This window comes from Phocoena phocoena, chromosome 14 (assembly GCF_963924675.1).
Source record: "Phocoena phocoena chromosome 14, mPhoPho1.1, whole genome shotgun sequence".
Lineage (NCBI taxonomy): Eukaryota > Metazoa > Chordata > Mammalia > Artiodactyla > Phocoenidae > Phocoena > Phocoena phocoena.
The window spans coordinates 78,767,030-78,783,080 of record NC_089232.1 but is presented as its reverse complement, the minus strand read 5'-3'; the positions used below and the strand labels follow the sequence as shown (position 1 = coordinate 78,783,080).

Genomic DNA, 16,051 nt, shown 5'->3' with positions numbered 1-16,051 from the left:
GTAAACCTTCTAGAAAAGAATTTAGTAATAATTATCCAAAACTTTGATGTCCATAGTATTTGATGTAGCAATTTAAGTTCTACAAAGTTATCCCTAGGAAGTAATTACAGATACACACAGATATCAAGGCAACTAATGCAGCCTAAGTTATGAAAGAGAAAAACACAGCCAGTATGAAGAGATTAATTATTAGATTTTGCTATATATAATCAATGAAATATTATGCTATTACGATACGTGACATGGAAAGATGCTGATAATATCTTAATTTTCAAAAGTTATCAAGAAAAAGGTATCAAATAGAATGTAGAGCATCATCTACATATATATATGTAGTATATATCTATCTATATATTTTTTTTTACACACACAGAAAAGTGTCAGAGAACATACACCAAAATGCTGACAGTAGACAACTTTGGACAGTAAAATCTGCTGTTCTTCTTTCATAATTACTTAACTGTATTTTCTAATATTTGTAAAATAACTAAGCATTACCTTTAAAACAAACTTTACAGACTCTTTAAGATTTTTAGCCATTTATTAAAATATTATAACAAAATCCAGTTACAAATATGGAAATAAATTTCCTCAAGAAATTGGACTATTAGGCCTCTATGTGGACTAGAGCAGAAAGGACATGATCTCTGAAGTGAACTTGACCTGATTTCAGCTCTCTTGTGTAACCTGGACAAAATATTCAACATGATTTCATTTTCCTTTCAATAACACAGGATAAGTAACAGCAACTTCACAGCTTTGGGAAAAGATTAAATGAGACATTACATATAAATTAGCATGAACTAGACCAAAGTAAATGTTCATTACTTTCATCCTTAATATAATCACAAATAATAGTTTGCTCTTTTTGCTGGAAAAGGGGAGGGAGGGAGGGAGACATAAATTTGTTTTGTCAAAATTTCACAGAATGTATTCACTTAAGATAGATGAGCAAACTGGGGGGAAGGAGGTGCCTTCTTTATAATAGAGTCCCCTATTTTAATGCTTTTTGTTGTATTCTGTGATGGTTTCTAATTAGTCCCCATATTTGTAACATATTACTTCACTATCTAGGAATAAAAGAAACATATATTAACCGCTGATAATCCATAACCACCACCAAATTACAAATTAAAGTAGCAATTCACAAGTCATTTTCACCCATGTGAGCGCCACACACAAGCAGGCTAAGTGTGCCATATTAGAGCAAGCTATTAGAGTCATTTGCCACTCACTACAGAACTAAAGTTGGGGAACAGCAGCTCTAGTCCTATCCTGCAAAAGGCAGAGCTGTCTCCTAAACTAAAGTGTGTTTCAGCTTTGCACGTTTTCCACAAAAACCATTTCACATTTATAACTGCTTCCTAATGTTGAATAATAACCCCAGATACTGTAATTGTCTTTCATTTTCTAGTCCGATCAACAAATATTTACTGAATACTGGGTGCCCACTACTACTCCTGGAGCCAACTCGGATTGTATGAGCTCTTCACTGCGGTAGAGAAGACACACACAGAGGAGAGAGAACAAACGTCTTAAATGTTATTCATGCACAGCCACTATTCATAGCACTGACTTCGGGGATCTACCTTGCCCTTTCTCTTTGCTCACCATCCCACATCTTTGCTCAAAGACACTTCCTTTCAGGTTACTGCAAAGTAAGTGTGGGTGTCTATTTTCAACAAAATCAACTGAGTGCCAACTCCGAGTAAGTCGGCAGGCTTGCCCTGTAATGCCCTCCCAGCATCTGCTTCCCCGTCCCACTTGCAAACACACCACTTACTCGTTAAACATAAACTAAGCACCTATTACATCCAAGGAAATATACAAGTGCTAGGAAAAAAGGACAGCCCATGCCTCCCAGGAACACACAGTATAATGGAGCTGTAGACTTCAAATCCCATCCCTTGAGTTTCAAGCAAATGGCACCCCTGGAGCTGTGCAAAGCAATGGCCCTAAATATACCGGGGGAAATCCACATATAAGCATATGGGCATAGATGGCTAAAAGGCATGATCAAAAGGTAGTACAGATTTGTAGATAAGAGCATGAACAATGAAGCTACGATGGCTGATTTCAAATCCTTGGGCAAGTTATTTAACCACATTGTGCCAGATTCCTTATTTCTGAAATAGAGAATAGTTACACCTACCTCACTTGCCTTCTGCAAGGGTTGAGTTACACACGGAACACACAATGGTGGATGTTGAAAAAAACAACGAACACAGTGGTGCCCAACACTGTTAGCATTACCTTATCATTAAGTATAATAAATGTGTTCATTATTATAGCAACGTAAAGGATCAGCACCTAACCAATGAGGGGAAGGGGGATCCACGGGGAATGAGTTCCTGTAAGGCTTCCTGAGAGAGCTGACTCTTCACCATACCAGAGTCTTTGAATATAATAAGTTACAAAGCTTTTTTGCAAATTACAGACCAGATGAGTAAGACCTTGACGAGCGTCACTTCTGTTGCCCAGAAATCTTCCCTCACCACTTAATCTCAAATGCATGAGTGAATTCCTAAAGAGCTGGATATATGTGTAAGTTTTATAAATATAATTTTACACACTAGCAATCCAGTAGCAAATGCTCTTATAAAAGCAAACAATTATTTTTGCTTTCCCTCACAGTCTTTATTAACAAGTTCCAGAAACACTTTGTCAAACTCTCCTTCACAAGCCTAAATATCAATCCCATCCCCACACGCATATTCCAACCTTAACACCTAAAATCATTCCATTAATGTTCTCATTTCATGGGAAGAAGATGGAAATTTTGATTACTATCTGCTGTTCATAAAGAAGTCACAGATGAGCACGTTTCTCCAAAAAAACAAACATGTGACATCATTGCAGCAAATGGAGTAGGAAATGCTAGCCCATTTCTATGAACAGTATCAGTTCAAACACTGTGCCACCTGACGCTCACTTGTTGCTCTTAGAGAAAAGGGCCCTGCCATTTAAAGCCATGCCAGATGAAGAAATGAAGTTCTGAAAGGCTGTCATTATTGCCAATCATTTCTATCCTGACAGTCTTAAGGATTACGGAGCCTCCCAATCTGAAGTCGGTGCCCCAATGGGGGCAAACCCTCTTGTCTACTCTCCCAAAAGTTGAGGGGTCCAGTTCCATTTGGATAAATGGAAAAAGAAATTTCACAAGCAGAAAGCTAAAACCAGTGTGCTAACAACTGAATGCTCATTAATACTAGTTTTACTCAATAATAAAGTAGTAGAAAAAACTTTTGACTGGTATCTAGGCAACCTGAAATTTCTGCCTCAGTGCTTATCTTTTGAGACTCAAGAGTTAGGGCTTCCCTAAAGAAAGGAGTAGCCCCCACTTTCAGAGATGCAACACATTTGGCTTCCTGCTGATAATTTCCCAGAAAATCAACTAGTTTTCCTAAATTAGTTGCTATTGTTGCTATTCCTTTCACAACTGATATACTACTTAAAAATGAAGTACATGGAAAGCCCAGCTTAGAGACTTCTTCTAGATGTGTGTAATGCCACTGATGTCTCAAGAGGACAGAGAGTATCACTGGTCTCCAGTAACATGAAGCCTTAGTGTTTTGCAAACTCAGATTCCATCTACAGCTTTCTGCCAACAAGTAAAGCAACCTCTATTTTTTGTATACCTTCCTGAGCATCTGCTTAGCTGTCTTAGCAGTAACTGGTCGAACAAGAGTGATTTTCAGAGTTCTGGAAGATACGCCTTTGTCTACTGAGAAAGTAAAATTTCTCAGGAGACAGCAGAGTGACCTGGGGAAGTAGAAGCCATACTCTGAGAAAGCATCCTTCATCCTTCAATTGGCACAAGTTGGTGCCTGACACCTTACAAAGTTGCGTGAGTTACTAATAAAATTCCTTTAAACATACCCCCTTTAAAAATCTTAGTTCTCATAAATTAGATAAAACTTTTCTCAAGGGAAATTTTGAATATGAACAATAGTAAGTTACCTGATCTCCACACACTGATCTTGAACAGCAGCCAAAAGCTTCCCATTGCTTTCATGGGAGAGAAAGAGAAACAAATTCCTATGTGAGTGTTTGCAGCCGTCTTCACCACAGATGGAATCATTTTAAGAAATTAAAATCATTTTCAAATTTGTTCATATCTTTAATTATCCAACTTTTTGACTTTATAATTAGATGAGTATATAGATACAAAAAGCAAACAAAATAATTCAGTACAGTTGAATTAACACATTTAAACAATACTAATCATATGGGGCACAGGGAATTTATATACAACAAAAATCGAGACTGCAAGCCGTAAGGACCCCAAAGTTAAGATCCATGATGGAATTTACATGGTTGCCCAGGCAGAGGAACATTATGTGAATTTTATGCATCCTTACCTTGCAAGTACCGAATGCCAGTTCACCTGTTTATTAACCAAACGAACCAGTCCCTCAGGGAGCAGAAAAGGTGCAGGGCTGAAACCACAACACATCAGCTAACGTAACATCTAATCACAGAAACCACGTACAAGTAGGTAAACATTATAAATAACATATAGATCTATGGCAAGCGATAAGGATTTTTATCCATTAGAATATAAAAACTGAATACTGGCAGACCCAAAACCAAAACTTGCTAATTGGACATCTGAAACTTGACCACATACGTTTCTCTATTTCCAAAAAAACCTGGTGATGTGTTCAATGAAATAAATTTTTTATTTTTTCTAAGGAGAAGATACTGAGGGTGCCAGTAACATAGCAGAATGAGCTTATAAGAAACCCCTCCTTGGGAGGGAGGGAGATGCAAGAGATATGGGAACATATGTATAACTGATTCACTTTGTTATAAAGCAGAAACTAACACACCATTGTAAAGCAACTATACTCCAATAAAGATGTTAAAAAAAGAATTCTAAGAAATGTTTGACATCTTTGCAAAAAAGAAAAGAAAAAAAAAAAAAGAAACCCCTCCTGCAATGCACACCTAAAAATTCTGGCTCAACTCTAACGAAAACATATTCTAATGTACAGCTAAACTCACAAGAAAGAAATCTCCAAGAACTACAAATGCAAAGAGAACTGAAAGTCAGGATTGGGTACAGGACAAAGAGAGAAACAGAACTCAAAATGAGAGTTAACACCTGGGAGAGGAAATGAGCTGTGGGCCACAGGAAGGACAGCAGCTGGAGGTGAGACTCCTGCAAAGGCCAGGACTTTCAAATGGCAGTGCTACCATACCAGAGAAGGGAGAACTAGACAAACGTCACCACAGGCCCAGGGAGACCTTCCAGAATCTCATCTCCGCCTGGAATTCTGGTCTGTGGGGGGATGGGAATGAAACCTATGAAAAAAATCAAAACCCCAAGCTTTTACTGAATGCAAGACTGGACTGCGATTTCACTTTACTCATGTGACACAAGATGCCCAGGCATAAGCTCACGACAGCATCATTCACAAAATATATAAGGAAATGATCCACCATACGTGAATCAGGAGATAAATTAGAGGAGTAACACATGAAGAAATCAAGAAAATAGGTGGAAAAGAAGCAGAAAGAAAATAATTTGACTGGGGGGTGAGGACAGGAAAATGAAAAAAAATAATAAAAACACAAAATAGGATAAAAAATTAGTAATTTACATTCAGTATATTCATGTTCATTTTTAAAACATAAAATATTTAATGCCATCAGATAGTTACAGAAATAATAAAGATGAAACATGCAGGTGAATGATACAATCAACATGAGAATGATAACTCCCTCTGGAGGGGAAGGGTGGGGAAAGGTTGGGCGGAGTGTGGGGAGAGGACGTGAGCTGTAACATCTTGCATACAAAGAAAAACAGGGCTATCTGAAGCAAACGCGGCAGAACAGCAACGACTGCTTTAATTCAGATGTGGACAGAAATCATAACAGGTTTATTATATTATTGTCTATAATTCTCAGTCTGTTTATAGTATTTCATGATTGAAAGAAAAAAAACTTGAAAAGAAAAAGCCTCTTGAAAGAAATATTGGCCCCAAAAACTTTTAGGTACAATTACCATAAACTCAAGAGCAAAAAACTCAACTACAAGCTTTTTGAAAGAAACATACCACAGGGAAGACGAGATAATCACCTCATGGTGTGCTCACTGATGGTCTGTACACTGATCAACGTGGCCAATGCAAGGAAAGGGACTTCTTGGGAGAAACATACCTCCTGATGCCTGACCTTAAGGTGTTTACACATTGGGCAAGGCTTGTATCAGAGGGAGCACTTGGAAGTCCTCCTTCTTAACAAATAACAAAAGGACTTACTGTCAAGGAGTGACCCAAACACGTATCTTCTGCCATCCCTTTCCACGGGTGCTCAGCACTAGCAAGTGTAGCCCGGTGACACCAGGAAAAACAACCTACCTCTTACGCTCCCCTCCCCACCTCTACCCTCTCCCTCACTCAGTTCTCTATCACACCCCACACCCCCAAAAATAAGATAAAACTCAGTAAGAAATGTAATTTATGCACACACACACACACACACACACACACACACACACACACACACAGTAAAAGCAGAAAAGCACTGGAGCTAACCTCAGAGAAGAGCCAAAGGTCCCTTTTATAGAACTAGAACTCTATTATCTCTGGAGCTTTTAAGATTAGATGTCCTTGAGTAAAAGGCAATCTGTGGTAAATAATTCTATAAAACAATTCCTACACATGCATCTTGGTCAGAATAATCATTTCACTGTTCCTTTTAAAGGTGAATATTAGCGCCAGGCCTAAAAACACACTTAACATTCAAAAGACTTAAGAAGTTCCCAAGAACTGAAACCTAAAGAACCTTCTCTGATGCATAGCAACTGAATGAATATTAACCACAAGAGTCGATATAACAATAAGAACAAAAAGGTTTTTAAAAAGATACACAAGCACAGATCCATCATGTGGGCATTCAAGATAAGGCTGAGAACACTGAGAGAAAGTAGAAATTGCTATGAGATATTCCTAATAATGACTAAGGGATCAAAAAGTACCCTACTTTTACTGAGAGATCTTGTCAGGGTAGGCCAAATGTTTGAAAGGTCTATCTTATAAATTGGGTTCACCTGAATGTCAGTGTCCATATCACAATCTGGGATTCAATTCTGAAAACTTAAACCATAAATACAAATAATATTGTTTGTATTTGCTGTTCATACTGTTTCTCTGAAGAATTCATGACTCACCTGTACCAGATATATTGGCTTAAAAATAATAAACGATCTGTAATAAAAAGAAACAGCAAAGCCAAATATGAATGAGCTATTCTTTAGGAATCATTTTCAATTTTAGATTTATTGATAATAAACCTGAAATATACTGTAGACTGAGTCATCACAAAACAAAACAAAACATGGAGAATACAACTCTTGACAAGAATAAATATAATCTAATATACACTATAACTTTTACATCATATATTGATTTATATTAAGTCCCGAGTTTGTGTTATTCAAAGAACTTTGAAGTATTTCCTAACAGTACAACAAGTAAAAGTGGTTTGAGATGCTAAATTTCTCCTAACAGGCTTTAATAAGACCATGGAGTAGAGGTCATAGTAATCACCCATTAAAACCTAAGTATTTGTATAAAGGTTAAGATACCATTTTACACTTTACAGCGAAGACTTAAAAAATAATAACATTGCCTAAAATGGGGAAGTCCATGGGAAACAAAATCTCTAACACACTATGGACAAGCAATGTTTTATATGATTCCATTTAAAATGTAATCATGTGTGAACCTGTGTACATGGTTATGTATGTATCAATAGCAAAAGGTCTGAAGGATAAGGGATTATCTCCAGGTGGTAAAATAAGGAATTATTTATTCTAATTTGTGGTTGTCTATATTCTCTAAACTTTATACATTTTATTACTTGTGTACAATTCCTAAATTTTCAAAATTTCACATTTGTGATAATGAAAATTGAACATGCTAGTACTTCTTGTAACAGAAGATAAAACTATTTTATCTTTATCAGAAGATAAAATTAGAGTTAATTTCAAGTACTCAACTCCTTTGAAACTGAACCTTCTCTTTATAAGTAGCTGAAATTCCCCAGTATAATAAGGATGGGCTTTGGATCCAGAAAGAAAGGTAGTCAATCCAAATGCATGACCTTGGGCAAGTTTCCTCATCTAAAAACATAAATTGCTAACACACCTACCTTGTTGGTCTGGTAAAGGATTGCATCAATAAATACACATAAAGCCCTCATAACACCAGCTTAATCGGCTAGTGCTCAATACTTTCTCAGATCTCGTGAGCTCATACATAAAGTCTGTCGGGAGTTAAACGAATGTCCTGGTTAATCAAATTTGTAATTTGAGTGACTCTAAACAGATGTATCTGAAACATCATGTAAAACACTTAAAACGGTCTGTCACTCCCTTTTCACCGTCGATGTCCGCAGATTCTCTGAGTGGGTTTGATTTTCTTCATTTCTTCCAGAATACATCCATAATGGTTAAACTCAGGCCATACTTTAAGCCGCATTAAAAATGTATGTGTGTAAACATATGCATACATATGTGTATATACACACATATGTATATTTATAGACATATCATATATGTATATATGCATTTTTTATAAAATAAAGCTTACATAACGGTTATGCTATTCATTTTTAATCAGGCTCTACATTAAAACTCAGAAGAACACATTTCAAATCCCTAAACTTCCTAAAACAGCAGTTATGAATAGAAAAAAATAAGAATGAGAAAAAAATTATCGGCTAACTGTATCATTATATGTAGAAAAATAAATGTGCTATACTTACCCCTAATTGCTTTTGTGATGATAAAGGATGCACCATGTTTCCGGTTGCCTCTAGGCTGCAAATGGAAAAACAAAAAACACATTTGAGAATTTTCTAGTAATACTTATACAATAAGTTATATTTCTTTGCTAATACTCAGAGTACTGGGTACAAGTTACCAGTATTTAAAAACTACTTATAGGGACTTCCCTGATGGTCCAGTGGGTAAGACTCCGCGCTCCCAATGCAGGGGACCCAGGTTCGATCCCTGGTCGACCGCATGCATGCCGCACCTAACAGTCTGCATGCCACAACTAATACCTGGCACAGCCTAAATAAATAAATTAAAAAAAAAAAACTACTTACAGATAGAAACAAAGCAAAGAGAAGCAGGAGAAAGAGTACTTTCTCCAGTAAAGAAACTCAGAAAAGACGTTGTAAGTAAGAATTCATATGGGCTGGGCTCCATGATCTTTAGAGAAAGTCCTTTCCGATCTTCCTGCCTGTTCTGAGCCAAAAGCAGTGACTGGCACACGTTAGGGACTCATAAAATAGCTGTTGAATAAATGTGGATTCCTGGTTCTTACTCTTCATTCTGTGCCTGGGAGGTCCTCTCTACGAAACTAATAACTCCAAGTTCCAGATTACCAACCCCTACGACCCCTTTTTAACAGAGAACCCAAAGCCGGGTCCGTAGCTCATAAATCTTCACTCCCCAAGGCATTTTGCTCACACCGCTATTACAGCGCATATTACGGTAGGCGATGAAAAACGTTTACTCCACTGTCTTCCCTCTAGACTGCAAATACCACGAAAGCTATTCACCTCTGTAAGCCCAGCGCCTGGCACAGTGTCTGGAACACGGACGCACACACACATACACTCATTAAATGCTTATATACTGAAATACACAAGAACCGTGTTAATTCAGGCCCAAGTAGGAGCAAAGGTTTGATGCCGCGCTCCACGACAGCCCAGCAGATGCTGAGATGGACTGTAGTGTCCTGGAAAATCCTCCCACTTCAGATGAGGATCAGCCTTGCCCAGCCCTAGCCGGCCCGCGGGAAGGGACCACCAAGAGTCTAGATATGAGAAGGACCCTCGAATCCAACGCTGTGCCTCCCCTCCAAGTAGGAGCAGTGAAACAAAACCAGCGTGGGGAGGTACATGCCTCAGGGACCGAGGTTCCGCCCCCCGACATCCTAATTTGGAGCCCAGGAGGAATCCCAGGAAATTCCACTTGGGGGACCCAGACCCTCGCTAGCCCACGGTACCGTTGCCAGGGCGACCGCATAAGCGGCGGAGTCCTGCTCCCCCGCCCACCCAGCTCCACTCTCCTACGTGGTTACTGCAACGTGGCTCTGCCGGGTCAGCGCCCGCACCAAGCTGGCCTCAGCCCTGGAGGAGCCTGGTTCACCTGTACTTCTGTCTCCGGGGGCCACTCGGTATTGACCAACAGGTCATAGAGAATCGTCTCCTCCTCGCCCTCCGCAGTGCCTGGATTCACAGCCGCCGCTAACTCGGAGGCCGCCATGTTTGACCCGACCGGAGCAGCTGAGGGCGGGCCCAGAGCAGCTGAGGGCGGGCCCCTACGGCATCCCGCAAGGGACAAGCTTCCCTGGCCGCTCAGCTTTTGGTTCACGGGGAAGGGGGTGGAGTTAACAGGGCGTGGACAGGAAATGCTGGGTTAACCCTTGTGTGAATAGGTGGGACAATGCCTATTAATTGTCTGGGCGACTACTTAGGTCCTGGTCCCGGGTCACTCCCTGTGTATTAATTGCGTGAGGTCAGCCAAGTCTGAACCTCTCCTATCCAGTCAGCTTCTATAAAACAAAAGTGATAGATCATATCCCTGAGATCTAGCATTTATGTATTCGTTGCCTACAGATAGAAAGAGGGCAAACAGCGGTTTTTAAATAAACACCAAAAAGTTATCCAGTGCAACAGGCTGAACTAATGAAAGGTATCAGGGGAATTCCCTGGGTGGTCCAGTGGTTAGGGGTCGGCGCTTTCACTGCTGTGGGCCTGCGGTTCAATCCCTGGTTGGGGAACTAAGATCCCCGCAAGCTGCACGGCAGAGCCAAAAAAAGTAAAAAAATTTAAATTAAAAAAAAAAAAAGGTATCAGAAGAATGATGCTATAGGAGTTCAGAAAAGGCAACGAAGGCCGGAGGGTCTAGAGGGGCTTCCTGGAGGAAGTGGAGCGTATCCTGGGTCTTTAACAACAGATAGAATTAGAATCAAGTGGAGAGGGTTTGGTGAGAGCCTTTCAAGTAGGGGGAAATGGGGTGAGTGAGAGCCTTTCAAGTTGGGGGAAATGGGGTGAGCAAAGACAGAGGCAGAAATATCTAGTTGAAAGTGCAGGCAGCTGACTAGAACCCAAGTCCAGAAAGAGTGTGGGGCAATAAAGTGGAAATAATAGGTTGAAGACCTACCTGGAGGTCTAGTCTCATTTGTTCATTCATTGATTCATTCCTTCATTCAACAGGTGCCTCTCTGTGGAAAGCCCTGCCCTGTAAGCAGAGCCTATTGCAACCTGAATGAATACACAGTGTCCAGGGAATTAGCACTGTGTCACATTCAAAAGAAACACAAATACTGAAGATATCTTGCAGGAGTTGTATTGTGTAATAGCCATCAAGATGCATCAGGCAGAGATGCAATTAAAACCCTCCTCTGGGAAGCCTAGGCGTCCTGTGTCTCCCAAAGTTAAATGACCTCAAAGCAAGCCTGCATCCCCTGCCTGCTCCCACTTCCTCTCTCACTTCATCTCCCGTTCCACGGCCACCTTCAGCCACGCTGGCCTTGCTGCTTCTGAACACACCAGACACACATCCTCTTCAAGCACTTGGCAAGGGCTGTTCCCTCTTCTTGGAAGAGGGAACAGCCCTCTTCTACCAGATATTTGCCTCTCTCCCTCATCTCCAAGTTTTTGCTCAAATGTCGTCTTCTCTCTGAAGTCTACCCTGACCGCTCATTTTAAATTTGTAACCACCTTCCCTGAACTCCAGCCCTCCAGATCTCCCTTACCCACTCTACATTCTTTTCATAACACTTGTCATTACCCAAAATGCTATATAATTTATATTTTATTACATTTGTTTATTGTCTGTCCCCTTTCACTTTCACTCTGCTCTGCTAGAACAGAGTGCTCTACTGTATACATATAGATGCTAAAATGGAAGAAAGTCAGCTTCCCACCTGTGTAAGGGAAAATCCGAATCTTCCCTACAATGTATTTCTTCCCTGGGAGTCTCCTTCACTTCGTACACAAAGCTCTTCACTTCTGACACTTCTGGTCACCAAGTGTGTGGAGGTTTTCCCCACACCAACAAGTTCTTGGACAACTGCTGGTGTCCAAGAATTCAGCTCAGTTCTGGCACTATCTAACTGGAGATCGTATCAATCCTACAAGTTAAGGGCTCAGTCCCAAAAGACTAACCCCATCTCACAGACATACACACTTCAGATGCCAATCAGAAAACTCAGGTTATCACCCGTGCTTCTGACCAACTGGCTATAGACTGGAGATTCCAAAGGGCCCCCTCCTCGGGTTCAATTAACTTGCTAGATAGAGCAGCTCACAAAACTCCAGGAAACACATTTCTTGCTGAAGGATATGATAAAGGATACAGATGAACAGCCAGATGACGAGATACAGAGGGTGAGGTCCGGGAGGGTCCTGAGAACAGGAGCTCCTGTCCCCGTGGAGGTGGGGTGCATCACCCTCCCAGTGTGGACAAATTCACCGGTCTGGAGCTCTCAGAAGCCCCTACCGGTGGGATTTGTATGGAAGATTCCTCATGAATGTGTGATCAATTATCAATTCCATTTCCAGTCCTCTCCCCTCTCTGAAAGATGGGTGGGGGAACTAAAAATTCAAAGCTTCTAATCATTGCTTGGTCTTTCTGGTGACCAGCCACCATCCAGGAGCCCAGTCAGAGTCAGCTCATTAGAACAAGAGATGCTCCTAGTATCCTTAACACTTAAGAAATTACAAGGGGGGCTTCCCTGGTGGCGCAGTGGTTGAGAGTCCGCCTGCCGACGCAGGGGACACAGGTTCGTGCCCCGGTCCGAGAAGATCCCACATGCCGTGGAGTGGCTGGGCCCGTTAAGCCACGGCCGCTGAGCCTGTGCATCCGGAGCCTGCGCTCCGCAGCGGGAGAGGCCACAACAGTGAGAGGCCCGCGTACCACAAAAAAAAAAAAAAAAAAAAGAAAAGAAATTACAAGGGTTTTAGGAGCTCTGTGCCAGGAACCAGGGGCAGAGACCACTATATATATTTTTCCTTTTATCTCACAGATGCTATATACATCCCTGCCAAATCCCCAGAGTTGGTAACAGTGCCTGGCACAGAGCAGAGGCCAAATATATATTATTTGTTGAATAAATGAAAAACTCCCCCCAGAACCTTTTTTACACGTTGTCTCCCCCAACTACTTCTCTTCTCAGCAGCTGTGTCTTTTTATCAAATCTTCAAATGCAAACACCAGACATCTCCTCTCCCCACCCAACTCGGGCTGGCACGTTGCAGAGCCTCAGGGAGCACTTCTTACATCACGTGCTGCAGAAGGTGAAGGGGTAGGAACACCATTCACTCAGAGGGAATACAGTGTCGGGGGTGGACCCTGGAACATACGGGGCCTCCACACTGCCCCCTCCCGTTTCTGTGCACCTCGTCTTTTTGGCCACCTGATCGACACAACCATAGCCGGGAGGTAACAGGCCAAGCTGACAAAGGATGCTCCCTTCTTAGATTGTATTCATGGGAGACCACCACAAGTGCATCACCAAGAATTTCTTTTTTCTTTCACCATCATCACACTGTGTTCTTTGCTTTATCCATCCTCACCCTTACCCCATTTATCATAGTTTGCACACCAGAACAGGAAACATAAAGGCATGCCTGGCTGACCTCTGAGGAGGGACTTGTATTCTGAGGAAACAAAAGCACAGGCAGAAACAGGACTATTTGGAAAGTGACTGGACATTTAACTTGGAGCAATTCCTGGAAGGAAGATTCTGCTACTGGAGGTGCTTGGAGCAGATAGACAGATTATAAAGTCTTCGTCACCACCATTTAAAATCCAGAATATTCCTGGGAGGAGAAGAATGTGAGGTGACCAGTAATACGGAAGAAGGTGGTAAGAATATGTATGTCCTGGGCTTCCCTGGTGGCGCAGTGGTTGAGAGTCCGCCTGCCGATGCAGGGGACGCGGGTTCGTGCCCCGGTCCGGGAGGATCCCACATGCTGCGGAGCGGCTGGGCGCGTGAGCCATGGCCGCTGAGCCTGCGCGTCCAGAGCCTGTGCTCTGCAATGGGAGAGGCCACAGCAGTGAGAGGCCCGCGTACCGCAAAAAAAAAAAAAAGAAGAAGAATATGTATGTCCTGAGAAGTGCTCCAATTGGAGACCATCAGGCACTGGGGTTGGAAAGAAAAGGCAGAGGGGTGATCAAAGCATAAATCAAAGTTCACCTGAGTCAAAGGAGTAATGATTTAAGACGGGTTGGGTGACTGAAGCCAAATAGCTAATGAGTCTTATTTACAGTCACTAATTAGTTGTCCAAACTGAGACACTTTTGAACTTCTCACTCTCTATTTTTTGGTTTTTTTTGGCCGTGCTGCGCGACATGCAGGATCTGTTCCCTGATCAGGGATCAAACCCGTCCCCCCTGCAATGGAAGTGGACAGCCAGGGAATTCCCTGAGACACTTTTGAAAATGAAAAGGGATGATTTTAATAATTATGCCAGGAAAACAGGCATGAAATAGGACTGTCCCGGACAAACCAAGATGATGGTCACACTGACCGTAAACAGGAGAGTGGCTGATTTAATGAAGAGACCTTGGGCAGTTCATAAGGACAGCAAGACTCTTCATCATCACCCTCTTCTTCCTCCCTCGTACCCATAGTGACAGCTGTCGCTGTGTCTGCCCGGGCCTTTTGCTTTTGTAGAACTGCTCCAACTGCCTCTTCCTTCACTCAGTCGGGATATTCTCGTGGGGCAGCCAGTCCCCAAACTCTGTCTCCTTGATCCATGTTCTACCCACTCAAAGGGCCCCATGCCCCTGACTTCAAGCATTGGGCAGAGAATTCTTCCCTGAAATTTATTTATTTATTTATTTTAAAGATTTAAGTGGAGGAAAAAAGCACCTTTCCTTTTTGGATCACAAAGTTTGAAGAACACAGATTGGGAGCTGTCAACAGCCATCGTACTCACAATGGAGGGAAAGACTGTCTGCATGGTAAGAGAATGAAACCAACACGCAGAGGAAAACCAGAGGGCGGGAGACTTCATTGGCTATTAACGTGCCTGAGACAAGTGGCGTCTGCATGCTTGCATCCTCCCAGGTAAGCAAGCGGGCAGTCACCTTAAGCTAACTCGAGTTGAGTTGCAATGCCTGGAAACCACGTCTCTCTTGACACTTCTACCGGTGGATTTGGCAGATTTACCTAATTTAGAATCTGTAATGTATGGCTGTCTGCAATGTTGCTTCCGAGTTGAGTCATTAGTTAATAATACATTGACAGTATTATTAATTAATACACTGAGAGTATTCATGGCTTACAGAGCCCTTTCATCCTCACAGCCACTGCTGATGTGAATAAACAGAAGCTCTGGGGTGAGATTCAGATCCCCATTTCACAGGTAAGGGAACGAAAACTCAGAGAACTTCAAGGTCACAAGAGACCCAAAATTCAAACACAGTTCTCCAGGTCTTGGTCAGGCACTCCTTCCTTCACACCACAGCACATCACAGGGAGCATTTAGATGGTGCAAAGTGGAAATGAACTGTCTTGGATGACCAGAAGTTCCAACGTGTGGGATGGGAGTACTACCAACCTGTTCTGTCAGCGGTGGGGGGGATTAAATATGTCACAGATAAGAGTTTGGTTGCCGTGTATTACCGTGGTCATCTAACCAACTTCTTAATTTAGCTGAAGGTCCCAGTCTGGTTTAAAGATATTTTAAATCACGAATAAGTCATTCTAAAAGGAAAAATTATGTTTTCCAAATAACCAAAACAAATGGTAACTCTGTGAGCTACTTAAGGAAATAAGACTGAAATAAAAATTGAGACAATTCCGAAATAGGCATAATAATAATAATAGCTACAATAATGGCTCCAAGCACTGTGCCAGGTACTTTGTTATACCTTTTCACTGCATGGAAAGGGTTAATATCCGTACAAATGAGGAAACTCAGGCTCTGAGCCATTGTCACCCAAACAAGGTTACACACAGGTAATAGTGGATCCAGAATCAAAACGCTGTTTTGTCTAACGTTCAAATTATTA

General features: G+C 41.6%; 1 protein-coding gene across 1 annotated transcript in view; it reads right to left on the bottom strand.

Moving 5' to 3' along the window:
* NBAS (NBAS subunit of NRZ tethering complex) overlaps positions 1–10,295 on the bottom strand; it is a 363,692-nt gene extending 353,397 nt beyond the window's left edge. The window contains exons 1-5 of the mRNA XM_065891748.1: positions 10,172–10,295; positions 8,776–8,830; positions 7,178–7,214; positions 4,362–4,439; positions 3,961–4,008 (exon numbers count right to left, since the gene is read on the bottom strand). Coding sequence (XP_065747820.1) covers positions 3,961–4,008; positions 4,362–4,439; positions 7,178–7,214; positions 8,776–8,830; positions 10,172–10,288 — 335 coding nt within the window. The 5' untranslated portion in view covers positions 10,289–10,295. The remainder of the gene's footprint in view (positions 1–3,960; positions 4,009–4,361; positions 4,440–7,177; positions 7,215–8,775; positions 8,831–10,171) is intronic.
* Positions 10,296–16,051: the final 5,756 nt, after the last annotated feature.